The sequence below is a fragment of the Falco rusticolus genome, chromosome 1 (genome assembly GCF_015220075.1).
Source record: "Falco rusticolus isolate bFalRus1 chromosome 1, bFalRus1.pri, whole genome shotgun sequence".
NCBI lineage: Eukaryota > Metazoa > Chordata > Aves > Falconiformes > Falconidae > Falco > Falco rusticolus.
This window is the reverse complement of record NC_051187.1, coordinates 32,926,970-32,953,861: the sequence shown is the minus strand read 5'-3', so window position 1 is coordinate 32,953,861 and position 26,892 is coordinate 32,926,970. Positions and strand designations below refer to the sequence as shown.

Here is a 26,892-nt window from a genome sequence, read left to right as displayed (position 1 = left end):
AAAGTGCCCACCTCTGTGCCCCGTCCGTGCAGGGCATGCACGGACAGGCAGTGTGCCATAGCTAGTGCTCAAACCATGCCAGGGTGAAGCTGCAGAGGGGTCAGTATCGAAGAATTTGACCTTAGAAACAGCCACAAAAGCGTGTTTCTGAACAACCAGTGAAGTACCACTAACGCAGGAGGCAGTGGTGCCAAGCCAGTGCCACACAGGTCTGACCACTCCATCACCTGCGCAGGTTGCTGACGTGCTGCAGGAGCTGCTGCATGCCTCAGTAAACGTGAGCAAACACAAAAATAAGCCACAGGAATACCTTATCTCCTCCTGCTCAGGGATGTGGAGACCAGAGCTCGGCACACCCTCCTCCCTCTCCACCTGAACCTGCAATCAGCTGTGGCATGAAGCGCCGGCCGAGAGGTTGTACAAACCCGTGTGATCCAACAGAAGGAATACCAGTCTGGCATGAGTTGGGGGCTTGGGACAGTCTGGAGGAGCAGAAGAGGAGCAGCATGAAGAGCTACATGCTCCCCAAACACACCTGTGCCTACCTGCATGGCAGCCCCAACGGCTGGGACCCCCCAGCATCACTCCCTGCCGGCATCGCCACTGAGGGAGCACCAGCCTCCAGCGATGCTTCCCAGCTCCGTGCCCAGTGTGTGTCTGGTCCCAGCACCACGGCCATGGTCACACTTCGCCTTCAGCCAGCCCCACAGTGTGTGCAGAGCCAGCCCTGGCAAGACGGTGTGGCGCTGGCCCGCCAGGCAGAAGCAGGCATTTTGCAGGCCTGGCTGTTTGCTGCCAGCTTTCTGCCTTGGCAGCATCTGCTGTGGGGTTTCTTTTTGCTGTTTCTGACGGCGCCATATGCCTCAGTGTCAAAACAATGGCGCTTGCACACTGACTGGGAGCCCTCTCCCTCGCTCTCCCCGAGCTCCCTCTCCCTAGCAAAGCCCGGGCACCCATGGGGTGGCCCTGAGCACCATGGTCCCAGGGCGAGCGCAGCACCATCAGCGCTGCCACACACCAAACCTGAACTTGGGGGGAAGCTGGAGCAGCTGGCACAGCTCCTCACTCCTCCAAGGATGCTTACAGAGCCCGGCAAGGGGAGGAACACCATGCCTACGTTGGTATTAACAACAAACCCCATGTTGGCTCCAGTGGCTGGTCCTTAGGGCAGCTTCTACAATACAGTATTATGAAAAATAATAATAAAAAAAATATTACAAAGCACAGCCTTGCCCCACAACCTCCCATCTCCCTAAGCCTCCCCAAGCCAAAAAGCTTAAGATTCCTCGGTGTGAAGATGCAGAGTTGGCCCCGCTGGCCACCCAAGCCCAGCTCCAGTGGTTGCAGCAGAGCCTGGGGGCAGCCAGCTTTGCCACCACCCCCCAGTTCTGCCTGCAGCAGAGCTCCTGGAGAAGAGCACTCACCACACAGAGCTTCTGTGCTGCACCCAGACACATGCTGCTCTGCTCTCCTTTGCTTGGCTTTCCAGCCTGCTTCCCTCTCCACTCTTCCCATCACTGGGGGTAGAGCACCACTACCCCCAGTGCCTGCCCTGAGCCAGGCTCACCACCCGCTGCGCCCAAGGAGCACCGATATTCTTGTGCATATACCAACAACCAAAGGCACAGCAACCTGGAAGTCCAAGTAGCAACTCCCCAAGCATATTCCAAGATGCAAGAAGAAAACCTTCGAAGAACTCTGCCAGGTCCCTTCAGGCTCAGAGACACTCACAGTGCCTGAAGGAGCTCGCCTCTCAGGGACAACCGGGCACAGGCACCAGGAACCAGCCTGGCCAAAGGGATTTCCCAAGGGACCAGCCCCCTCCATCCCCTGTGTTGCAGCCTCCTGGCAGAGGTACCGGTACCCCAAAGCTCTGCTTTTCCCTCTGCTGCACGCTCTGAGCAGAAGCATTACATCCAGCAATTTCCCTGCCCCTTGGGAAAGGAAGAAGAGACATCCAATCATCTTACTCATACCAGGTTTATTTTTTCCTTTTCCCTGCATTTCTAATACAAGGGATGTAACCAAGGTCTCCACAGCAGCAAGTCTTCTATAGAAAAAATAGTCATTAATCTCCCATGGCAAACCCATCCCTGCCCTACAAAGAACACCCGTGCAGAATACAGCAGTGCAGGCAGGGACCGATACACGTTCACAGCCTTCTGCTCAGGTAAAAATGTATTAAAGCCTCCCAGTCATACAGAAATCAGCTACTCAAGAGAAATTGCTGCACACACAGCCACCAGGGCGTTTATAGACAATCACGTTTTATACGCTAGCTACAAAATTGGATGTAGTGTCTCGTAGTGCAATATTTCCCGGTTTGGAGGGACCTAGCTAAGTCTGCATTAAGATCTTTTCTAGGAATTGTACTCCTGAGGAATGAAGGAAAAAAAGGGGAGCAAAGATTTTATTTTGCTGCGTTCAACAATTCGCTTCATAGAACAATCATTGTGCTCTATTTAGACACACTGTATTTCCCTAGAAGAAAAAATGAGATTGTGTGCGATATTTTAAACTATGACTGGTACAAGTCAGTGCCTAAACCTCTCCACTACACAGTCACCAACTGGTTAATGCTGAAATGTTCTAGGTAAAAAAAGAAATTAAAAAATTTAGTATCATTAATTTCTCTAGACTCATAGTCCAGCATCTTGGATCCTCTGAATGCAGATATTCCCATCCTCACTAACACTTCTGATCAGTATTACTGAGTTGACACAGAAAAAGGATCCTGACATTGCTTTCCAGATGCATTTCCAGGCTTTGGTTCTAAAAAAAAAAAAACAAGGGTTACTTCTCTGAAAACCAGCTGAAGCAAGACAGAAGAGAAAAAGGAAGCAAAGGCCATCTCTGTACTCTTGGCTGAATGGTGCCAAATATTTTCTGGTCTGTTTGAAATGTGCAATGTATCGTGGAGAGGGTCTAAGAGCCCAGGGAGCCTTCTCTCCATGGAGACCTGTGCTTGCTGAGCACACCTGGGGATGTGAATCCCCAGGAGACGGACTGAGGCAAGCCAGAGGATGAGGTAGGGTACGGCAGCCTTGCACTCGAGCAGCTGCTGCGAGCTGACTTGTGCAGCAAGGCTCTGCAGCCAACCTGCCCGTACGGCACAGAGGGGCCAGGGCGCAGGGTCGCCACTGCCATGTCACGTAAGGAAGGGAAGTCCAGGGGAGATACTAGCAGCCTCTGCGGGAGCTTGTTTTATTAGTGAGCAGCAACAGAGCAAGGGGAGGAGATGCCCGGTTTTTAATCCTCTCCCGAACAGGAGAACATGCATGGCTTTCCTCTGTGCCAGAAACCCAGCAGGGACAGGAGAGGACAGCAGGGTCTCCTCTCACCTGGGCTGAGGCAGGACCTGCAGCAGCACAAGGGAGCAAGGCTGGGAAGCTGCAGAGACACTTTGCAAATCATGCTCTGGACTTCGTTAGAAATAGCAGGAAGGGTCCACACCTTCCCAACACACACATGTGCACCTCCCCCGCCCTTGCCTTTCGGAACAACCTGAAAAAGCTGCCTGCTACAGGCAAACATCAGCTGTTAAAAATATAAGGCTGGAGACAAAGCGACCAAAATAAATAGTTTGGCAACAAAGCAAATGCGGCTGTTACACAGAGGCCAAGTCCTGGTTTGAAACAGCACATCTCCCTAACAAAAGGGCCTGCAAGCAAAGTGAAAATTCTATCCAAGTAAGAGGAATTTTGCCAGCAGAGGTTTCCAGAGGCTCTCAGCAGGTCGACACATTCCCCTTCCAGAGATCACAGGGGGCACCTGCCCCACTTGAGCACTGTGCTGGGGGGTGAGGGCTGCTTGAGCTCTGCGCCAGCTCCTGTCCTCTGAAAACTAAATAAAATTAAACCTTTTCCGCTCCTGAGAAAAATCAGTCAACCACCCCTTTCGTCCAAAGCACAGGCCCTGGCAAGAGCTTGGCAGAAGCACAGTTGGCTCAGCACACTGACCTCCATGCCTGCTGCTCGAGCTCTTAACCTACAGCACTCTGAAACCTTCCTGAGAATGGCGGGGTCCATCTGCTTCCATTTAACCTGCTGCTTCTCAAGACTGGGCAAGTGGTTTATTCTCTGAGACAAATGCCAAGGCCTTGCAGAGAGCAAGGGCATCAGGAAGCCCCTGCGTGGTACCTGTCCTGAGTGAACGGTGCCCATTTCATGGCACATCCAACACCGCAGCCTCGTGCTCGTCTCCTCGTGGGCTCCGTCATCTTTCTGCCTTTGTGCAGCTTTCCCACAGACTGACTTCTACCCAGTAATAAACTGAACCATCTCCTGGGAAAGGAAAAAAACCACTCCCACAGCAGCAGCTGCCCAGGCTGCACAGCCTGCTGGGGGGTATTACGGTCACTAATCTGACTGGCACTTTTAATGTTCCTTTTATGCTCCCCTGGGGTTTGCTTTTTAAAGACGATTTACGTGGGTGTCAAGTGAAGTGTATTGGGTCAGGCCCATCACCTCCTTCATCCTGGAGCAGTGCCCAAGAGCCAGCCCTGTCTAGCCCAGCAGCTCTTCCCTGTAAGCCTCTATTATCAGCTGCATCTCTCCAGCCCTCGAGTGAGCAGTCACCTCCCGTGGAGCCAATCCACCCTCTGTGCACGAAGGCTTCCACCTCCAGCAGCAGTCAGCAGCTCTGAGAGCCCCCCATTGCGGAGTCCAGGGCCATGGCAACTAGGACAGCTCGAAACCAGTGTTCATGCTGATGGCGTAGCGCAGCTTCTCCCGCAGGATGCTCTTCTTGCTGTAGTTGGGAAGCTTGAGGAGGTTGAAACACGTAGAGGAGGTTGGGAGACGCCCACCTGGCTCTTTCTTGCGGATTGTGAAGAAGCCCCGTAGCACACTGCCCAGCGTGTCACCGGTGTCCTGGAAAAGGGCAGAAACACATCAGTTCTGCACTTCTCTGCTGTGCTGCTTCCAAGCGGGGTGCCTACACACAGGGCAGAGGCGCTAACACAAAACCCGTCTGCTGGGAACAGGGAGAGTCCAAACCTCCAAGCCCTGTCCCCCACGACAGCTAGAAAGGAGCTCCTCTTGTAACTGCAACCACCATTACCCCGGCAGGGCCCCTTTCCAGGGTGCACAGGGAACAGGGTAGGGGGAACGGGATGCAGGGAGGTCCCCCAGAAAACCCCACAACCCTGGAGACGGGCAAAAAGAGCCCAAGTGCTGCTGTGTGTGGGCTTGTAGGTGTGGCCATATGCATTACGATAAGGTTGTTTTCACCTTGCCCTGTAAAGCATCTGTCTTTATGCCTTAAGAGGTTCCTGGTCAGACAGAGATGAGGAATCTGGCCAGGGAAGGAGGCCTGGCAGGGGATGCATAAGACATGAGCAAGCAGGGTGCCTACCTGATCGTCAGAGACCTCCACGCAGCGGATGGAAAAAGGAGGCTTGAGGTAGGCAAAGCCCAAAAGCGGAGGCCTGGAGCAGCTGGTAACAAACTGAAAGAGTGACGGACAGTGAAAGACAGCAGCAGTGAGAGCAGCCTGGCTATATGAGACATGCAACTAACACAGTCACAGCAGACAGCTGCTCGGACTGGCATTTGAGTACCCCCCAGTGCAATACTCCTGAGCTTTCGTGCACAGCTCTGCCAGCCTTTGAAAGCCGCCACCTATGCAAGCCTATTCACGGGGACACAAGAGCGTTTCTAGGAACTCTGCTTCCAGGGCTGCCCCTCCGCTGAGAAGCAGGGTGCAGACTTTGAGGTGCCAAGCATTCTGATACTCTGTTAGTGCAGAAAGCACTCAGCTAAGTGGCCCAACCCCCCCAGATCGTAAAGCTGGGCTGAAACGACTGCATTTACCTTGAGAAACATGGCTCTCTCCTCAGGGCTGAAGTCATTAGCTAGGATGTCCCACAGCCAGATGATGACCCGGTGACTCCCGTGGAAGCCCCCATAGTACACCGTGTGTTTTCTGGGGAGAGAAATGTTGCAGCAGGCTTGTGTCCCACTGCAGCAGGAGGGTCACAGCTGCCAGCTGCCCAGCGCTGGAAGGATCAATACCTGCCATGAGTCGGGGTTCACTGCTACAGCAGACACTGCCAGTACTGAGCCCCTGCCAGTACTTACTGGGCACTCGATTAAAGGGAAGGGCAGAGAGAAATTCTGCTCTTAGGAACCAGTGGAAGAAAGGGCCCTTCCCTTTCGTTAGTACTCTGTCCAAGTTAGCTTTAAGGAGCATGTTCTTCAGCTCCATTCGTCTGCTCCTCAGTTTTCAATTAGGAGGAGCAGAAAGTTGTGAAAAAGTCAGTCTCCTGCAAACCTTCAAATAGCTCTGCAATAAAACGGCTTGGTTTGCTGAGCGAGGAGACCAGCAGACCAAGTTGCTCACTTACTTTAAGTCCTCAAGGTCAATCTCAGCGTTGTCACCGGAGATCAGCCGCTGCAACTCTGGTGCAGAAAACATACGAATCCATTCAGGCTTAATGATCGACCTGAATCCACTGATAAGCGCTGCTGTCTGACTCTTGATCTGCGTGTGCATCCGGAAGTGAGCCATGAGATGGATGTAGCTGATCCTGCGCGTGACAGGGAAGACAAGACGGCAGTGAGGGAGCTGGAACAGCAGGGGATACCCACCTCATCGGTGCAGGAACAAGGTTGGTGACCTGTCTCTTCACCCCAAAATGGACTAGCACTGCCTGGAGATTCATTATACTTTCCCTTCCAGGGCCCTGTAAGAAGAGTTGTTCTGCGAGGCTGTGCCCCCACCCGCCACCCCTGGGACTGCCTGCTCATTTCTTAGAGTTGCTTCTCAACCCAGGGACTAGCTGGTTAATGATCACTTCATCAACCTTGCCCAGACAGCAACTCAGAGGGGCGCATGCATCCAACTCCTCTTTAAAGGATGACATCCCCATTCAAGGCACTCCTCTAGGTTTGAAAAAAACCCAACTGTCTGGGCTCTGACACCACCTGCACTGAAACCCGTGGCTGCAGAATCGATACACTGAATCAACATGCCAAAAAACACTTAGGAGATTTCCACCTTCCTCCCAGGAGTATGGAAGAGGTGCACTGTTTATCAGAGGGAGGCACCATCAGGCTTCCTCTTCGCACCAACAGTCAAAACAACCCAGCTTGCTGATTCTTTCTTCATCAGCTCCTAGGCAGACACCACCACGATCACACTGACTGGGTTTTCAGCTAGGTCACCTCGCTCCGCCATTAATAGACAGGACTCTTTCTAGACTGCTCCCTCCCAACTACCAATTTGTGTGCACATCTGCACAAAAGCTTCAAAGTTTCTGCTGTAAGCGAGTGGAGCAACATGCAGGACTTTCAACTTTCTCCCTGAGCTGCCTTCTGACAAGCCAGAGAAAGATCCTTTCAAATGCAAACTCCCTGGTCAGAGCTCAGGAAGGGAAAAGACTGGGAACATCAGATTGCAGAGCACGACTAACAAAGACAAATCCTCAGGTAGGATCCAGCTTTCACTTGCCATTAAAGAGAACAACCCCCAGATTATCAGTTCAAACACACATCTGCTTAATAGATAAGATATTTTATCCTGCTTTTATGATCACTGAAGGGTATAGAGAAGAAAAAAAAATATGAAGGGAACAAAAAGGTGGGTTTGGTTTTCAGGCTGTGGAGTTGACATTTACGATAACTATCTAAAAGCTGGTTATCTGTGAAAATAGCTACAGGGCTCAGTGTCTCCTCTGATTTCCTGCGTCTAAAGTACGACTGTCGACTACATTTGAATTCACCACTGTCTCTTCTGAAGAACAGTGCTTTATACAACTGCCACATGTTATCATTCTGAGAAGATCTGTCTGCTCCAAGGTGTCTTTGAGCATCTGTGCCCTCTATGTTCACGACTGTGTGCCTGAATTGCTTTGAATCCATCTGTCTGTATCTATCACCATCATTAAATCCTGCAGAATCTCACAGACTGTGTGCCTTTGACCTCAGAAGCGCTGTTTCAAGAAGTAAATTGTCAATTTTTATTTTGCAAATCAAATTTAATACAATTTCTGCCGATGAACTGTAACCAGTAAATTCTATTAAGATATTTATGTGCTCCTTCTACTCCAGTCTATCTCAATTCATTCCAGATGCAAGCCCAAGGAACTGGAATAAAGTATTTTGCAGTGGTGACCTTAAAAATCTAATTGCTATACTTACTTATTTTCATTGGTAACAGGAATGGTCTTCCCTCCAGGAACAAGTTCATGGCAAACAAGCTGAGGGAAGAAATGATTGTATTGCTAATTACTGCCTGGAACCACAATGGAAAGAAATGCCATGCTAAGCTGTTACCTCCCCATAAAACATTTATTTTTACAATAAAACAGTAGGATTTAAAATTTAAGTAATAATCCTGCTTCTGCCTTGAACCAGTTTCACTTAACTATTAACATAGTAATTGAACAGTAGGGAACTCTGACTCTCCCACCAGTGGAGCCAGCCCCTCTTCAAGGAAGCCTCCTCTCTAGTCTGATCCATCACTGCTGAACTGCACACAAATCAATTCGAAGAGCCTTGGGGGACTGTCACAATCCCAGGATCCAGAGGCTGAACAAGCTCAGAGCCTTCACGTAGCTCAGTGTAACAGTGCAATCCAAAGCTGTCTGCTCCACAGGTCTCATCGGGGGCCACCGGAGTGACAGAGCTCCCTGGAGTTCACTGTCCCTCAAGCTGGGCACTCAAGGCGTGAAGCAGAGAGCACTCAAAAAGTGAGACAGATGAGAAGTATCTCCTCCCTGCCCTGCCAAGGCCTGGTGCTGAGCTGACAGCGCTGCTCTGAGAGAGCGGCAGGCACCCTCTAGGTGTTTGCCACGGCAGAAGAGTCACGACTCCTCTTGCACCAATGCTACGAGGCAGAAAGTCATCACTTGTGAAGAGTGGGCTCTGCGCTCCAGTTTTCAGGTGACTTCCAAGGTCAGAAGGGAGCCCAGCACAGGGAATGAGCTCAGCTCCCCATGCCCAAACAGAGCTGTACCTTGCAGGGACACACAAGTTCATTCAGGAACCACAGGGTTACCCCACCTGGCCGCTTCGGCATGGCCAAAGCACAAGACAGACCTGGTTTGTTTGGAAGCTTTGCATGCTGCTGCCTTCAATGTCTTACTGCTGGGCTGCTTCCTACCTTTATTTTTCAGGTGGAAAAACCCCTCAAAGCTGAAATTTCAGCAACCTTGAGGCAGCAACGAGGTGTTCAGTTCAGCCCACTGTGCAGCAGATGCAGCCTCTCACTCATTCAAAGCAGGGCTGGATCAGTACTCAGCTGTCTTCCCATCCACCCTCGCAGCTTGGCGGGTGCATTTACACTGCTATCGCTGCTATCAGACATATGCAAGCTAGGCCCAAACTAGCCATTTTAGGAATAAGAAACTGCAGCATGCAAAGCTCTCAAGGACAAGCTGCCCCAGATAAACACTCTGTGACTTAGTGGTCTCGGAGCTCTGAGCCACTGGATCTACACTGCTAACAGTGCCCGGGCTTAGCACTAGCTGGAATCTCCCCACAGAATTTGCAGCAGCAACAGAGAGGGAAGGCATTTTTATCTTATCTATCCATATTTTCCAGCTATGCACACATAGCATCACAGAACCCAGGGCTCAAGTGCAACCAAGTACCTTCAAGCCTTCATAAGGGACTGACAAACAGCCTTTTCCTCTCAAGGCCAAGAGACCTCCTGACACACTTCAAGTTTCTCTGACAGAAACTGCTACGTTTGAAGAAAAGGAATTCCTCCCCACTCACACAGATTCTTCTTTTTAAAAAAAGAGGGAAACCAGTTATGCAGGGAAAGCAGAGAACAATGTTTCTCAACTAGAAAGGAAAAAAAACTGGCAATAGAAAAATTAAGGGTCAAGAAGGCAACCTTTTTCTGCGGAAAAAGCTGTTCTCTGCCCACAGCTAAATATTGAATGAAGTTAGAGAATCCTATGGCTGAGTTCAGAGAACCTCTGAAGCTGAGCCAGCCTTTCAGTGCGGGCTTTTTTTTTTTTTTGGTAAAATGAGAGCAGAGCTAAGTCCTGACCACAATCAAACACAAGGTCATTTACTATTCAGTCCCCTCAGGATTCTTGTTCAGATGGGCTACACAGAGCATCCACCTGACATACTCAGAAACACAAGTAACAGAGTCAAAAGCACTCCATGCAGCATGAGCTTGGACAGACTGCCTGACTTTCAGATGCAAAAGACCAGGTCTCAGAAAGCTCAGCAGAGAATAAATAGCTGTCTTCTGCTGGCAAGTCAGACTGCAGGTGTATTTCTCTGCTCAAAGGACGCTAATAAAAGCTACAGCACCTCTGCTCAGGAGTCAAATCTAGTTCTGCTGCCAATTGCTAATATTCACAGGCTGCCACTTCTGGCACCACAGCAGTGGGCAATGATCCTCAGGATCCCTCCCAGTGCTTCAAAGGCTCTTCCTGGTAGCATCAGCCCGACAAGCAAGGCAGATACTCCCATGGCAGAGCAGCTACGCTCTATCCAGGAGAAACAGGGACTGCCTGAGCCAGGGCTGTGGACTCTGTCAGTGCCCAGAATTCTGCTCGCCACCACCAAGCACGAAGAGGGTGTTTGGAACAAAGCAGATATAAGATCCAACACTGAATGAAAACCCACCTGACCCATCACATCTTCATCGTAGGACAACGTTAAGCCCAAGTCACTGATATCACCATCATACCGCTAGAGGAACAGAGAAAGGGAAAGAAGGTCAGTGTTCAGCAGCAGGAACAGCAGTTCTGTATTTCTGTATTACTCTAAGTAATTACTGTAAGTACACTAAGTGATCCTCAGCAGGCACCAGGCACCAAAGCATAACAAATACATGACTTGCTCTAGGTTAATGGGGAGCCTGCACAAGAACTGAGGCTAAAACTTGAGATTTCCCCGATTCCCAGTTCTCAGGTTTACACCTTCAGACTCCTTTCTCATCCCTGCTTGCCCCAGTAAAAACAGAGGATGGCCACCTCTCGACTTCCTTCAGAAAACCCAGTTACTTTCAAGGAGTTTTTAAAGATGATCGGTACCCCAAAGGCATTTGCAAATCTAGTATTTCTAGCAGCAACCAGTGATAAGGGAGTTGAACAACAATAAGAAAAGTAATGCTCAAACCTTAATTGAAGTGAGATTTTTATAGAACTCTGAGTCCAAGGAGGGAAGTTCATCTACGGAGCTGTAGAAGACACTGTGGTGGTGCCCAAGTAGCTGACTCAAAAAGAAGGAAGCAAACGGTACATCCACAACTATTCCCTACAGACAACAAAAATGCATAGGTCAGGTCCCACCGCATACTTGTTATGTGCAGCATCTTTAGTTACCTACGAGGCCTGCAGGCAGATTACATGTTGTGGAACAAGTGCAAAGATGCAAGACATCGAAATCAGCTAAGAAAACCACATCCTTTAAAAACTGATTAATTAGTGGAGCAGGTGCAAAAAGACACCAGGGGAAACTGCATGTTTCCTTTGAAAGAACTACCTTACATGGAGAGTGTCATTCCCTCCTCCATTTAGCCACATGTCCCTTCGTGTAAGGTATCAACAAATGGATACTTGTTAAGGGGGTGACACCAAAATAACTATCCCAGCTAGTGTCCCTAGCACTGAGAAAAATAATCACAGTATATGCCAAGTTTTACTGCCAAGATTATTTTTAATACATGCCAGAAGAAGTGCCAGGCTGCTCCACCATCAGTATCTTTATACAAATAATTTTTTGAAACTCACCTCTTCAGTAATACCTCTGCAAGCATCTGGCTCTCAAAGGCAAGGGGCACCATCACAGAACTGCATCTGAATAGTACTGTACCAACAGTGACAACTGCCTAATATGATGCTTTTGGCTCACCTCATATACAGCCTTCCCAAGCATCTTCCCTACAAACTCGAAGAGCTGTAGGTAGTTCTCATGAATGTAGGATGTTGGGGATGGATACAGCCTCTCATCACCACTGGTTGTCTGCACACAAAGAGAGATAACAGCACAGTGAGCCAGTCTGTTTCTGTCTGCAATGGGTCATCACGGTCAGCATCTGCAGCCCTGTGTCATACCTTGAACAAGTTGAGGGCAGGGTCAAACACTTTTTTAATTATCTCTTCCAGAAACTCTTTGAAAACACCATCTTGGTCAATACCAGCCTCATCAACTCCCAGATCATTCACAAACTTCACTCTGATCACTCCTTTCATGGCATTCTGGGAAAGCTGCCGTAGCTGTTCATATCCATCCTGCACAGACCAGAAGAGCCAGAGGACAATCACACAGAGAGACATATAGAACATCCATGCAGGCATGCAGCAGAGACAGGAGACTGAAATCTGCATTAGTCATTGAATTTTGTCTTCAAAAAGACCAGCATTTTCGTAGCCAAACCTCCAGGTTTGGAGCAGTCTGAACTGAACTAAGGTCCAGCATTTTCCTGTAACATGACTTCATACAAAAGCAGACAGAACTGACACTGGGTCCCTCAACACCCACAGAGAAGGTAGAAACGTATTCACACCCCATACTCTTATCAGGCCAAGTTACTGGCTTGCTGGTTGGCTTCTGCAAGCCAGGTCACTCACCTCCAGCATACGTGAGCGGCGGATAGTGATGTGTGTCACATGAGGTGATGCGGAGCTAGTTTCAACCAGCCCAAGCTTCTCCTTCTCCTTTGTAACCATGTTTCGGAAAAGCAGCACCCTCTTAAAAAAAAAAACCAAACAAATATAAAAGCCTTCACCTACAAGGATCCTTATCCTCCAGTGCAGCGGGGCTGCCAGATGCTCCTGACACACACCCAGAACTAGCTCCTGGCTGTCCTGTTCCCATGTAGCCCCAATAATGTCACGGCCACCTACTCATTAGAAATAGTGGGATCTACCACCTTGTTCACCAGTGGATTTGGGAAATCCTTGAAGCTCTGCTTTGGGAGGGACAGGGTATTGACCATACTGAAAACAAAAGCACCTTTCCTATCACCACATAAAAATCTGTCATTTCTGCAGATTTGCTACCTGCAAAAAGACACTCTTCTTTTTTCTCCAAAGCCATGTCACGCACTGCAGGATGACTCTATGCAGCTGCCCACACAAAATAAGCTCTTTCTCAGTGAGAGAAACCAAGACAGTTTAGAGGAAATATACTGGGGAGAGTGGAGGTGAAGGAGAGGACTTCTGTTCAACTGGCACTTCAATCACAAGCTCTGTCACAAAATGCTCAAGATGCATGTCCCTTCCATCCCATGCCACCCAGGTCACTGGCTTTTCAGCCCCCACCCTCTGCCCCTGTCCCACTCACGTTCTTGTGGGGAATGACGTGTGGGATGTACTGCAGGAGCAGCTGGGCTCGTTTCCTGTCCTTGTCCAGCTCCTGGAAGAGCACGCTGGGTTTGAGGTCCCTTTACAAAGAAAGGCACAGATTCAGAGATCCCTGAGAAATGCCCAAGTGTAGTAAATAGCTGGGGGTAGTAGAGAGAAGAAACTTGTAATGATTTCAAAAACAATTCAGGTGCTCAGGTGGATGCATCTAAGGCGGCCAGAAACACTCGAGCTGTTAGGTGCTGAGTCAATTTTCAAAGCACCACCCTCCATGAGCAGCAGCTAACCCTTACATCAGAGAAGAGAAGCACAATAGGAGAGGTATCCTTAAACGCAAACACAGGGATCTGTTCTCACCTTGATCTCAGGGGTAGGATAAGAGTCACGCAGTTTAAAGTAAGGTATCCCAAACCCTAAGGGGAGCTGGTGCACTGGGACAAGCACACAGCTACACACGATCCTTGCCTTGAGCTGGATACTTACTTGCGTAACCAGTGATCCTCGGGAGCAAAACGCCTGCGGCAGTCCCTTTCATACAAGACCATGAGCCAGCCATGGACAGAATGAAACAGCTCCAGGGTCTCCCCTCTGGCATTCTCTGAACAAAAGGAACAAAGCAGCAATGTCCAGGCACCCTAGGTAACAGGAGTGTCCAAGAGCAACACGTTGATCATCTGTCTCACACTAATAAGGCAGGTGTATTTCTCCTAATCTCCACTGCCTTCAGAGGGAAGGAAGAGATTTTGTGCCTCCCAGAAGACAGACAGCGTCGTCTTTGATCAAAGTGAAAAAAACCTCTTAGCCACATCAAAGCCATCACAACAGAAATGGACTATCTCATCTAATTATGAGAACTGAGTTGCACCCAAATTATACCAGCATACAGATCAACACTAGACGTCTAGAGACTCTAGCAAGTCTGCTCTGCTTTGTCAAAACACTATATTATTCTTATCCAATACATGGCCCAGTCATGCTAAACTTAAGTCTTTGGCAAAAAACAACATGCCCATCATGTCTGTTACACAAATTCTTACTGGAAATAGAAAAGTGTGCTGTATGCGGTGCCAAGCATGACAGTAGCATCTGGACACCAAAAGACTGGGACATATTCTCATGCCATACCACGTAATATGTTTTTTTGTGCAAAGTAATAATTAGCAGAAGCTTCACATTCCAAAATTAATGTAATTTGTTGTTCTGAGGTTAACATCAGCTCAAGCTACTAAAAGCACTTACCTACAATTCCATCCCAGATCATCTTAAATACAAAAGAATTCAGAAAAGATGAGATGGTAACAAGCTCTTCCAGTTTGAATGAAATCTGCTCTTCATAGACTTCTATGTCATCAAGAATCCTATCAGAGAAAACAAATGCAAATGTGCAAGTGTAAATTTAATTCCCTTTTGAAATTTTCATAAAGGCGCATCATCCTTTAGCAGTAGCTCTTATTTCTATGACAACTGACACCCATGAGGACCTGAAGTCATAAACAACTAAACCTTATTTATTGATTTTGATTGATATCTGATCCTAACAGAAGACAGTATGAAAGCTCCAAGACACAAGCACAGCCAGTATTTTGTAGTTAAAAGGAACTATGTACTCATCCCCAGGAAAACTTTATCATTCAAGCTAAGAAAACTGTCTCTACTGACCAGCAAGGGTAATTTTCCACCCCCTTCACATCCTTTGTGTTGTGTGAGTCTGAGCGAGACAGCAAAGGGCTTTTAAACAGAAGCACATAAGCTGGGGAGCTTTTTTGCAGCAGTATTATAACATTTTTCTTCAAAGCTTATCCGGACTCAAAGTGTTTACTTTGGACTGACACAATCGTTGCCCGTAGGCAGGAGAAGAAACGTTTCTTTCCTCTCCCTAGCCAGTGCTGTAACATTTTCTTACCAGTTCAGCCAGCTGTATATTCCTGAAGCAGCACATGATTGAAGGGGAAAGTCCTTTTGAAGTCTTTTATTTCTCAGGACTATCCAAAAAGCTTGCTGCTTTACTCTGCCTAGCTATCGTTGTGCAAAGGCAGCAATACCTTAACTATTCCTCTTGAAACTTAAGGAATGCAACAGCTTCACGGTACAAATCTAGACAGCACCCTCTGCTTGCTACCTACGTGATAAGGTGGCGGGAGCAGTCACAGAAGAGCATCAACATGGCCAGCAGCCTCTTGGATTCCTCTGTGTCATTATTCAAGCACTCCAAGAAGAGTTTTAACCCACCCTGTGGTCCCAGCTCACAGATAAAAGCCCATAATTTGGGCAACAGATCATCCAGGTAAGTGAGGCCTAGCAATGGAAAAATACAAAGCACACTCAGTAAAGCTTGCTCTGCCTGCTCATTCACGCAGGGTTAGAGAGACGAACATGACTTGGAGCCGAAAGATCCCTTTGCAAAGCAACACCTCACTTGAAGGGAAGTTAAGCGTCGCATTTGGCTCCCGAGCCTGTCTGCATTAAACAGGAGATGTATAATCACCAGGAAAGCAGAACAAAGCTTTTAACGAGACATTAACTGTTTGCACATCTGAAGCTCTTTCCCACTAATTATTTTGCAGCTTTAGAAAAGAATTAATTCCCACGATCCAATCACCATTACAGCCATCTTAAGAGATGAGAACACAAAGAACAGGGTTGTACCTGTGGTCACCATTATAGCCACAAACAAAACACCCGAGGCTCTGGACTCATTTCTCTGCTCTAGCCACCAGACCAAAACAGTGCTTATCTCCTCCTCCATCCATTCCTAAGACAGGTAATTTGTTCTTGAGACGTATGAAAGCACTCAGTGTTTCCACCACATAAAGATTAATATTGCTAGGCTTCTCAAAAACACTGACTCAGTCTTAAGTTTGATACAGAGTAAGCAAGGTTTCATTATAGGAAAACTTGCTTCAATTTGTATTCTGGAGAGTTAATGCTTGATAAAGAAGTGATGAATGTTATTGATCAGATGTACAATTCAGGATGGAACAAGCCTTCCACCCAGCTAGTCAATAAACTGTTGTCAGTAATAAAACTACCAACAAGTCAACAGAATTTAATAAGAAAAATCTATTTTTCCCCCCCTCCACATTTCAAGTGATTGGAAAAGTGCAGATGTGTCCTGACCTGTGAGTATCTGCAGGCGGATCTGCGTGAGCGTTGTGAGCGTGGTTTGGTACAGCACACAGATACTGCACACCTTCTGCACTTCTGCCGAGTCCACTCGCTTGCCTCCGACAGGCTTGAGAATGTTGCGGACAGATGCAGACTTCTGGAAAGCTCTCTTGAAAAGATCTGGTGACAGAGAAGCACAGAAGAAGTGCTATTCAAAACCATTTCTTATGCTCAGCCACTCAGCAGCCTTGCAATAAAGTGGATTTTAGCAGACTGGGTCACTCCACAGACAGGAGGTTTTGGTGGACTTTTCTCAGCACAGCGCACAGCTGCTACCAATGCAAAAGCATACTGCAGTGGGGGTCTTAGCCTAGAAACTTCACCAAAACTTGCCATCAAATTTGCCAATGACACCGACCTCTGTGGTGCAGTCAACACACCAGAGGGAAGGGGTGACATCCAGAGAAAGCTCAGCAGGCCTGAGAGCTGGGCCCATGCAAAACTCACGAAGTCCAACAAGGCCAAGTGCAAAGTCCTGCACGTGGCTCAGGGCAATCCCAAACACAAATCCAGGCTTGGCAGGGAATGGATTGACAGTATCCCTGAGGATAAGGACTTGGGGGGGGGGGGGGGGCTGGTTGACAAGAAGCTCAACACGACCTGGCACTGTGTGTCTGCAGCCCAGAAAGCCAACCAAATCCTGGGTTGCTGCAAAAGCATGGCCATAAGTTTGAGGGAGGGGATTGTCCCCCTCTGCTCCGCTCTCGTGAGACCCCACCTGCAGGACTGCATCTAGCTCTAGGGCCAACAACATAAGAAGGATGTGGACCTATTAGAGGCCAGAGGAGGCCATGAAGATGATCTGAGGGTTGGAGCACCTCTCCTACGAGGACAGGCTGAGAGAGTTGGGGTTGTTCAGCCTGGTGAAGAGAGGGCTCCGGGGAGACCTCAGAGCACCTTCCAGTACCTAAAGGGGCTGCCAAGAAAGCTAGAGAATGGCTTTTTACAGGGTGTGTAGCGACAGGACAAGGGGGAATGGCTTTATACTGGAAGAAGGCAGATTTAGATCAGATATAAGGAAGAAATTCTTTACTGTGAGGGTGGTGGGACACTGGTACAGGGTGCCCAGAGAAGCTGTGGGTGCCCCATCCCTGGCAGTGCTCAAGGCCACCCTGGATGGAGCTTGGAGCAACCTGGGCTGGTGGAAGGTGTCCCTGCCCATGGCAGGGCGTTGGAGTGAGATGGTCTTTAAGGTCCCTTCCAACCCAAACCATTCTAGGAATCTATGATTCTAACTGCAATAAGTAATGACCACAGGATCTAGTGCTACAAGCAGCAGCTAGAAAATAGCCAGATTACAACTATCTTATTCCAAATGCTCTTCTGCAGAATCACCATGCACCACAGGCCCAGGAGCCAGCTTCACCTTGCTTTTCACCTGTGAAGCTGGTCTCCCATCTTGCCTTGGGAAGTACTAAGTTATGCAGTAAGCACTTCAGCTACTTGAGAAACAATAAAAAGATCTGCTAAAATAAGCAAGTATTTTCAAAGCACAAAAGTAAGAGACTTGCCCCAGGTCACAGAGACATCCTGAGCAGGAATTACAAATAGGAGAGATCATATCCCCACCTAAGCAGCAGCAGCCGCTGCAAGTAATTACTCAAAGCTTTTAGCATAAGTGGAAAAGTCAAAGCCCTGTGACTCTCAGAGAGACAAAGACACACGTGCACGCACACACACAAAATAAAGCAACCCTCCAGAACTGACTCTTCATAGGAAGGCTGTTCTGTGGGGAAACTGGCTGTGTTGGCAGCTGAGCTATTTCCTGATTCTCCAGCAATTTCTTGCTGAGCACATCACTGAAGAGGATGCGGATCATATGGACTCCCCAGAGATGCTGCAGTTGCTTTGTCAGCAGAGGCATGGACTCATTCAATCTGAAAGACAAGTCAGAGAGACATGTTAGAAGGCAGGCTGGAATAAAACACCAGACAGTGATACTTCAGTGCATCTAGCTCACAGTCAAAAATGGGAGTATGCACCCATCATACAGCTGGTCCTCACAGAAGAGATGACACACAGGTTCTACATCAGGTGTAGCAGCATGGCCACTATTTACCAGTCTAATTATACTAAATTAATTTCCTCATGTAATAGTCTGTATATGAATGTAACAGTTTATGCTGTATAGATATAACCTGAAATACCCAAGAAGTTTTTCTGAATAGAATCATGCTGTTCATCTCAAAACCTAAGATACACTGCAGCATTTAAAAAAAAAAAAAAAGAAAAAGAAAAACAAGAGGCTTAATCATCTGTCACCATAAGGTCCTCCTCACTTACCCATAATCCACAGTCTGTGAAAACCAGCCCAGAACAGGATGCCAGTGGGTGAGGTTGGATTTCTTTTGTGAAACGTACTTCTGGCAGTAGGAGAGCATGTGAATGAGCACACCCACAAAATGAGCTGTCTCCTCCTCAAGAACTTTATCATTCAAGGAGCCCAAGTACACAAGATTACCTGGTAGAATGACCAGCACAGCAAGACTTAAAAGAGGAACAGATGCTGCAGGACAGTGGTTACAGACATAATAGATTAAATAACTCACACTCTTTTTCAAATCCAGGAGAGGATTTCTGTGAAGAATGACTATTAGAGCTACCCTGCAGCAGCCATTTCCAGCACACACCAACCACTAAAGTGGCATGTCATTCTGGCTGCCTTCTCATCTGTACCTCACCAACACCTTCTACAAAGTACTATAAGCTACAGATGATCCATGGTTATTCCAGTGTTCCAACTGTTCCTCTTGTTACTTTTACAGAAACGTGAACTTAATATTTTAGTAGCATGTCTATTTAGGGATGTTAGATTCAAGTCTGCTACGCTACGAGACTTTGAGTCCAAGTGAAAAGCTAGTGGAGATAATACTTCACAGTTTAGGCTTGATGACATGTATGCAAGAGCAAGTCTTTCCATTTGCAAGGGCCTTAAACCATGTATGCAATATCCCAAAATACATCTCAGTTATTATTTAGAAATACCTAAATAGGGATAAAAGAATTATGATATGGAGGCAGCTTGGACCCATGGAGAGAGATCTGACTTAAGACTCTCAAGCACAGCAAAAAAAAAAGTGTTACAGGCACTCACCTAACAAACAAAGAGTGTGACTTCCTTCTAAGCACACGCAGACATCTCGGCATTGTGCTTCACGACTTAGAAATAGGATGAACTTGCGGAAAAGATCATGAGATTCTATCACTGCCAGACGCTGAAAAACAGAATTTAACTGCCTGTGAGGCTGAGAAGCACCACACAGAACAACCACGCCTGATCTGCTTTCAGCAGTTTGGACTATCTTTTCTTCCTAAATAAAGCAGCAAGCTGAGACTGCTGCGCTGAAGAGAACAAGTGTTTGACATGAAGCTGTTCCAGGAAATAAAAAACCTTGCAGGTGAATAGGCCATGAGCTGCAGACAGACCTTTGCAATTGCCTGTCTGCAACAACACAGAACGTCCATTTGGCACAAAACTTGCCTGTCTGTATCAAGCTACACAGAGGAGCAGTCACATTAAATTGGATTAGTGGACAGCCTACTAATTAGCATCACAGATCCTCTGCCACACAACAGACCGATTTTTGCTTTTGTTCTGTCTATGGTTACAGAAATGAAAGAACAATAACATGCAAAAATATTTTATTTGTTTATTTTAGGGCAGTTCAGCCCATCATCCCACTGGTGTTAATAACTTCTGTGGTATTAGAAAGCCAGAGTATCTGGAGGATGTAAGGATCAAATGCTTCCACAACAGAGAGTTGAAACTGGCAGAGAGAGAAATGCCAACACTCCGTTCCAAGAGCTGATAAAATGGAATAACAAGGGGCCTTATGTGTGATATCCTGTGGACTTTTGGGTACTCACTTACCTCAGGTGTTAGAGTAGTAAGATGAGTCATTATAGCAGGCACAGACATAATGTGGATCAGAAACGACCTCAACAGATTGTCCGAAAACTGTGCGGCAATCACAGGGCTACAGAGAGACAGATACTTCAGTGCAAGTAATCTGACCTAGCAAAGTAAGATGCAGTCTTTAATCGAGCCGTTCAGAACTGGTTGCTGATTCTACCCTCATCAAGGGGCATCACTGGAAAAAGAACATTCACTTACGCTTCTGTTATCACAGCAAGTTCACAAAATTGCTTAGCACTCAAAGGAATACACAGCACATCCGTACCACCCAGAGCACTCTAAGGGTTACACAGTTCATCTAAGTTCCCCTTCTCCTTGCTGCTGTAAAATCAGTAATTAAATAGTTTTCCTTAAGAAATTAGGCAATGCATTCAAGGACATCCACTGCTACTCTACTGAATGTCACAACTTCACCATCCCAGCAGTGACACTACAGAAGAGAAGTGGCACACAATTAACCACTGAAGTCTTAACAGAATGCTCATTTGTGGCTGCAGATTTCCAAAGTGAAAGAGACATCAGCTCTGCAAAGATAAGGTCAGGACAATGGCATACTTCTCTTATTTTTAAGAGAACAGACTGAACCATCAGAAAGACCAGCAACCAGCTCTTGTTTCAGGGACCAACTTTGCCCCTGCAAACTGAGTAACAGGTCCAGCTGCATCAGCAGTTCATTGTGAAGAGGCACAACCATACTTACTTAGGGAACGCCAGTCCCTTCTGATGGCTCAACAGAAAGACATATCGATCTCGTACTCTGAACTGAATTGCACTCCAAAGTCTAGGCTCATACGAATACTAATTACTGACTTGAGAGCATTCTGATCTGAAAAAGGATGGCAGGAAAGCGAGCTATTTGCCTAAAGCAGCTTCTTTCACCAACGATACCCTTAATGGCACAAAGAGACTGGCAGAATGAGAAGCCTTCAAAAAACACAATAAATACAACTTTGGCTGCCTATCATCCCAAGCAGCTCTGGCTGCCTTACCGCAATGCAAGAGAGAAGATGGCAGTTAAAGAGCCTTTGGACAAGGAAGGTCTGGATCTTGCCAAGCCATTAGTTAGCAAAATCTGGAATAAAAAAAAAGAAAAAACAAGACCTCCTGCAGTACTCAAAGAATTACGATTACTCTTGAAAGACGTTAAGTTTATTTTCAGAGCAGAGAAAAAGAATGCCAAAGCAACCTAAAAACAAGTTACTACAAGTAATTTGGCAGAACCAGAAGGGCTTCAGGTTAATAATGGCATAACAGAGAAACTGCAATCAAATCAGACATTCTGCAATACTTACTTCTCTAGGACCTGTACCCAGAGGGTTCCCAGGCCTTTTAAAATTAACAGGCAAGGCTCATAGCTGCCAGTAATATAATTCTCATTTAAAAGAATAAGAAAAATTACATCAGTTCCTTTCCCCAACAGAACAGTAAACAAACCAAATCCATACAAATATGTCAGTAACAGAGTTTGGAAGAAATAGTCAAGACTCTTTCCTGCCCATCTCATTATGGGATGGTTAAGTAGGATTTAGATCCAGCAGTAGCGACAAAAAGGAGACTGTGTATTTGGTCTTAGGTGGGGAGACTCTGCTTTATTGCCTTGAAGAAAAGTATGACCATACACAAATCACCAGTGTTCCACAACCAGGTTCTACCTGACACACCACCACAGAGATCATAAAAGCTTCCTCAGAACAGGGACCACAGCACAGACATAACTGTATCGGCCTAAGACTGACCTGCAGCACAGAATAAAATCCCTTCTGATTTAGATGTCCCATGATGTTTGCACAGATGTGGTTCATGGCAGGCCTCAGGGTTTCACCTTCCGGGTTAAAACACTGATGTTACTAAAACAGCATCACAGCTTCACTCTTCGCTTCCTTACACACTATAAAACAGTTTATCAGTTCATAAGCCCTTCCTGCACAAAGTCCTCGCCCTTATATGCAAAACCACCATTTTAGCAGCATTTAACGTCAAGTCTTGTTTAAGGTACGAGTCTCATTTCCTTACGATGCTCGTCTACCTTCTCTATGTGTATTTCCTACAAAACCCCAGAGCTAAAAGCGTATTCCATTACCCTCTGAACACTTCTTGTGTGTGGGATTTTGAAGCATTAGAAGAATGTTGTAACAACTGTTGCTGTTCCAAGGGAAATAGCTCGTCTAATCTCAGCGGAATCCTTGTTGCCCATTCTATGCTTTGTGCAAGCACAGAAACATAGTGAACCTTTGTGGCAAGCGTGGGGAGAAGACAAGGTGCAGAAACAGCATTCCATGGATTTTAATAGCAAGTCCTGAATCAGTGGCTTAAAGTATTAAATTGGATGCACCAACCTTTTCCCCGAAGGATTTTCCACGTAGAAGTGTCTGTGAAGGTGACAAGCATTGTGAGGTGCAAATTGACCAGTCTGGAGTCTTGTAGGATGTCAGGCTGTGATATCAAACACCAGTGTTAATAAATAAATTAGCTTTGTGCCAAACTACAGAACTGTAAATGCAGGGAGACAAAAGACCAAGAAAACATTCCTTACCTTAAGCTGCTTGAGAAATTCACAGCAAAACCACAAAATGTCTTTGATCTGTTTGATCCATAAGAGCGTAAGATCCTTGGAGAGTGCCAGTGACACATACCACACCTGAGGAAGGCAGGATACAAACAGGAGCAGCATTAGCATTTGTGCTACAGATTGGCAGAACACATTACCGGAAGTTTTTGACAAAACAACCTCCCCAGTGTCCTACTGAACCCAGCAGTTATTTCTCTCCCCAGAATTATTCACTGGTCAAAGCATACCACCCACCACAGAAAGAAGTTGCCCTTTAACTCCTATAGCTGTACACAAAGTAAAAATATTAGAGGAATACTAAAGAACTTGTCCAAACTTCCACCGTGGAGTATCAGCAGTGTTCAGGGGCTTTTGAAAGCTAAAAATTCAAATATCGCCAACCTAAATCCCCGCACATAGAATTGAAAAAAATAAAATAACCCTCCCACCCCCAAACAAAAAAACACATCCTGCTGACCTTGGGCTCATTCTCAACATCCATACTATTAAGAATACAACGGCACAGCTTTTCAAATCTCTGGGAAAAATAAAGAAAAAAAGAAAAAAAGAAAAAAAAGGTGGCATTAGTTCTAACTCCAGGAAGGGCTATTCCGGAAAAGCACTAGGAACAGCTCAGCAGAGGGAGCAAAATATCTCAACAACAAATGCTCCAAACACATTCTCTACAGACAGTGCCGATGGCTCCTTCCCCGAGAGTGCACCTACACATCAGGCTACAGCTGTGCAGAAGAGTCTCCTTCTTGAACAGAGTTTTCATCAACAAGAAGAATTTCTGCCTTCCCTGCTGAACTGCCTCCCTCAATAGCATGGGCTGAAGCCAGGAAAAGCATCTTCCTGTTAGGGTTCAGCTCGAACAGCTTAAAGCTAATGAGTGCAGTGGTGTGCTTCAAATTCCTGACCATGACGGCTCTCAGCAGAACTCAGTGATCGCATCCACAACTCCTTAATTATTCTTTCAGTCCAGTTGTATTCGCCACATGCCTGCAAGTTATAAAGCCATTCTGAGCTACAGAATTGGCTTCTGTGGTTATGCTGAGAGCAGTGTCCAGAAATAGAGTGGAATCGAGCACAGTCTAGTCCTCTGCCCAGCAAAGGACTGACTCGCTGCGGGAAGGGGAAGAGGAAGTAGAACAGATGTATTTCAGCAATGCACCCAATTACTCTAATGCTTCGAACGGATGCCAGGCACTTGAGAAGTTTATATGTAATAATCACCTTTTTTTTTTTTTTTGATGCTGTACATACAGAATACTGCATTTGCAGCACTTGCACCATCATCAACAGGAGTTCAAGGAACAGAGATTAATAAAAACGAAAAAGTCACCCACCACTGCTGCAATTTTAAATACAGCCTTTCATTTTCTAATTGTTTTCCTTACAATTAGCCCCGAGTTTCCTGGGGCAAATATCATCATCCATAGACACTACAGCAAAGGGCTTCACTCTGAAACCACACATTCAGGGCACGGTCAGAAAAGCAGCTGCAATACAAACAGCCTGCATGCTACACTGTGCCAGAACAGCTCTTTGTGAGTCTGCCACAATGTACCTGCCTGGGGAACCGAGGCAGCTGACAAAATCTGCTCAGTTACTGAAGTTGGCACGGTCACCAGGAAAAGCATTCATTAAACTACACCCTGAATATGGAACTGCTACTAAAAAATTCAAGGGTTCTTCTATTTCATTCCTACAGGCAGATCTCTCCAAGGACTAGGAGACAGAGATCACATTTCTGAAGCCAAAATTTATCACAGGAACCTACATGATCACTAGATACCTAATTAAACATATTTAACATGCCTAAATATGTCCTCAGAAGAAGAAAAGCACGTCAGAGTAGCAACCTTACCTCTTTGTCCTCTTTATGATTAAATACAAACAGCAGTTTCCTAGCAATTCTGAAGATAGAAAGAGCACTTCTTTTACTTGAACCAGATTCATTTGCCCCAAAGAAATCCTCTACTTCTCTCCTACCAAAGTGGGAAAAACAAGTACTGGTAGTTAAAAATCAAGCACACCTCTCCAGATAAGAGCAAAGCACAGCAGGTAGCATTTCACACACCTTATCTCCCTCTGCAGGCGGCATCGACAGAGAAATCTCCTGATCAAAGCTTGGATCTGGACTGCAGCACGCTCCCTCTCCTTCAGCTCCCTCCGCTCCTCCCGAGCCTGCCGTGCTTTGTCAAGGAACTGGGCTTTGGAGGACTGGCTCGCACTGAACATTTTTATAACCTACCAAAAGACCAACTTAAGGAAACAAAGAATCGTTGCAGGAAACACCTGGAAAACTAGGAGCACAGTGGACAAAACACACAGGCAAGCGTAATTCTTTATATTACTTCTGAACCAACTACTGCATCCAAGATTTAAGTAGGGGAAGTGGAATACCCGAAAACATAGGAAGAAGCGTGTGTAAAATACAGCCTAGGCAAAGGCAAAGTTACTTGTCAATGGGACCACAATAAGAACACACAAATACCGATACCATTTCAGCAAAGCTCACAACCTAATATGGGCAGATTTTAAGAGAAAAAAATATCAAAAAAATCAGTGTGTTGTCATTGTGTTCCACTCCTTGTACTCCAACTCCCCTTTCCAGTCTTCATTATTTTCATTTTCTTGTTTACAGATAACATACGAGAACAATTCTATAGGCAAGGATACAAGGGAAAGGGCACAAGGGATGCTCGGAAGCTAATATATTGCCACTTAACAAGACAAAATGCAGAGAGTCAACAAAAGCTTTATAAATACTTGACAACGAACTTACCTGAGGGAGTTACTTCTTCAAAAGAAGCATATGATAATCATTTATACACAAACATGATCCTCATCCACTGGCTTTGGGCAGCTCCTGCACAGATAAGCACATTACCTACAGATGATTTGAGGATTTAGTCTTTACCTCTGCAGTTCTAAGCCGTTTTGGTAAGACTTACCTCTCACTATACCCTCAAGAAAATGTTAAATCAGAAAAGCTTCAGGCAAGGACAAGTGGTACCATCGCTCAGTTGTGATCACTGGCACAGGTAGCTCCTCACACTTCAGAGTGGAGAAGAAATAATTTGATAGGTGCCAAATACAGATATTAAGGCCTGTAGGCACAGGACAAGGGGTAATGGTTTTAAACTAAAAAAGAGGGCAGATTTAGATTAGATATTAGGAAGAAATACTTTACTGTGAGGGTGGTGGGACACTGACACAGGCTGCCCAGAGCAGCTGTGGGTGCCCCATCCCTGGAGGTGCTCAAGGCCAGGCTGCATGGGGCTGGGAGCAACCTGGGCTGGTGGAAGGTGTCCTTGCCCGTGGCAGGGGGGTGGAACTAGATGAGCTTTAAGGTCCCCTCCCACCCATTCTATGATTCTCTGGAAAGCAAAGGCCAGCCTCAAGCATGCCAGGGACCTCAACACCGCCAAGACCTGAGCAGCTGCCACCCCAGAGCGAGTGTTTCCCACCTCCCCAGAGAGCAGGACCCATGAGCCACCCCCACAGCGCCAGAACCGGCCTCCAACACTTCAGGACCTGTCGCAGCTGGTAGCAAAGCGGCCACCAGAGCCCCCCCTCGGCCCCACACGCCCACCCCACAGCCCTCGCAGGCCCAAAGCGCCTGCCGCGCAGCCCCCCCCGCCGGGCCCCAGGCGCCTGCCCCCTCTCCCCACAGCCCCCTCACCCTCGGACCGAGGCATGGCCGGGCCCGGCAGCCCCGGCGCAGCTCCGCCGCCCGCCAGCCCGAGGCCCGCAGCCCCGTTGCCCGGCAGCCTCGTACCCCGTGTCCGCGCTCAGGGTCCGGCCGGCAACCCGCGCTGCCGCTGCCGTTCCGCCCGACAGCTCCACTCGGCTCGGCACAGCCCGAACAGCCGCCTCAGGGCCCGCTGCTGCCTGGCCGGGCCGCGCTGCACTCCCCCTCCGCGCTGGGCCCGGCCCGGGGAGGCCGAGCGGGACAGCGGAAGGGTTTGGCAGCGCACC

General features: G+C 47.2%; 1 protein-coding gene across 12 annotated transcripts; it reads right to left on the bottom strand.

The window, feature by feature from the left end:
* Nucleotides 1–1,961: 1,961 nt before the first annotated feature.
* UBE3B (ubiquitin protein ligase E3B) lies at nt 1,962–26,806 on the bottom strand. Of its 12 annotated transcripts, none has more exons than XM_037377843.1 (29): nt 26,693–26,806; nt 25,697–25,780; nt 24,989–25,158; nt 24,776–24,896; nt 23,384–23,443; nt 22,891–22,995; nt 22,694–22,790; nt 22,094–22,179; nt 21,347–21,429; nt 20,313–20,418; nt 19,536–19,656; nt 18,725–18,902; nt 18,149–18,318; nt 16,394–16,561; nt 15,400–15,571; nt 14,516–14,634; nt 13,760–13,874; nt 13,257–13,356; nt 12,542–12,661; nt 12,026–12,202; nt 11,823–11,933; nt 11,088–11,225; nt 10,593–10,658; nt 8,142–8,200; nt 6,347–6,529; nt 5,814–5,925; nt 5,356–5,448; nt 4,808–4,871; nt 1,962–2,772 (listed from the first exon to the last, which is right to left on the bottom strand). In XM_037377843.1, the coding sequence occupies exons 3-29, from the start codon at nt 25,147–25,149 to the stop codon at nt 2,708–2,710; spliced, it is 3,150 nt and encodes a 1,049-aa protein (XP_037233740.1). In that variant the 5' UTR covers nt 25,150–25,158; nt 25,697–25,780; nt 26,693–26,806; the 3' UTR covers nt 1,962–2,707. The 12 variants fall into 12 exon arrangements, with proteins under 12 accessions (XP_037233740.1, XP_037259792.1, XP_037231230.1 ...); XM_037403895.1 differs by adding an exon at nt 25,866–26,021 and having other exon boundaries at nt 1,962–4,871; nt 26,693–26,797; XM_037375333.1 differs by adding an exon at nt 25,866–25,968 and having other exon boundaries at nt 1,962–4,871; nt 26,693–26,779.
* Between the last annotated feature and the right edge of the window lie 86 nt (nt 26,807–26,892).

What these genes read in the sequence shown, in the direction of transcription:
- UBE3B (XM_037377016.1), bottom strand. Translation starts at nt 25,149, where the DNA reads ATGTTCAGTGCGAGCCAGTCCTCCAAAGCCCAGTTCCTTGACAAAGCA. An exon ending in GAAAATCCTTCGGGGAAAAG is followed by an intron (nt 22,180 to 22,693) that starts GTTGGTGCATCC and finishes TTAACCCGGAAG; the next exon opens with GTGAAACCCTGAGGCCTGCC. An exon ending in ACGTCATTCCCCACAAGAAC is followed by an intron (nt 12,662 to 13,256) that starts GTGAGTGGGACA and finishes TTTTTTTTTAAG; the next exon opens with AGGGTGCTGCTTTTCCGAAA.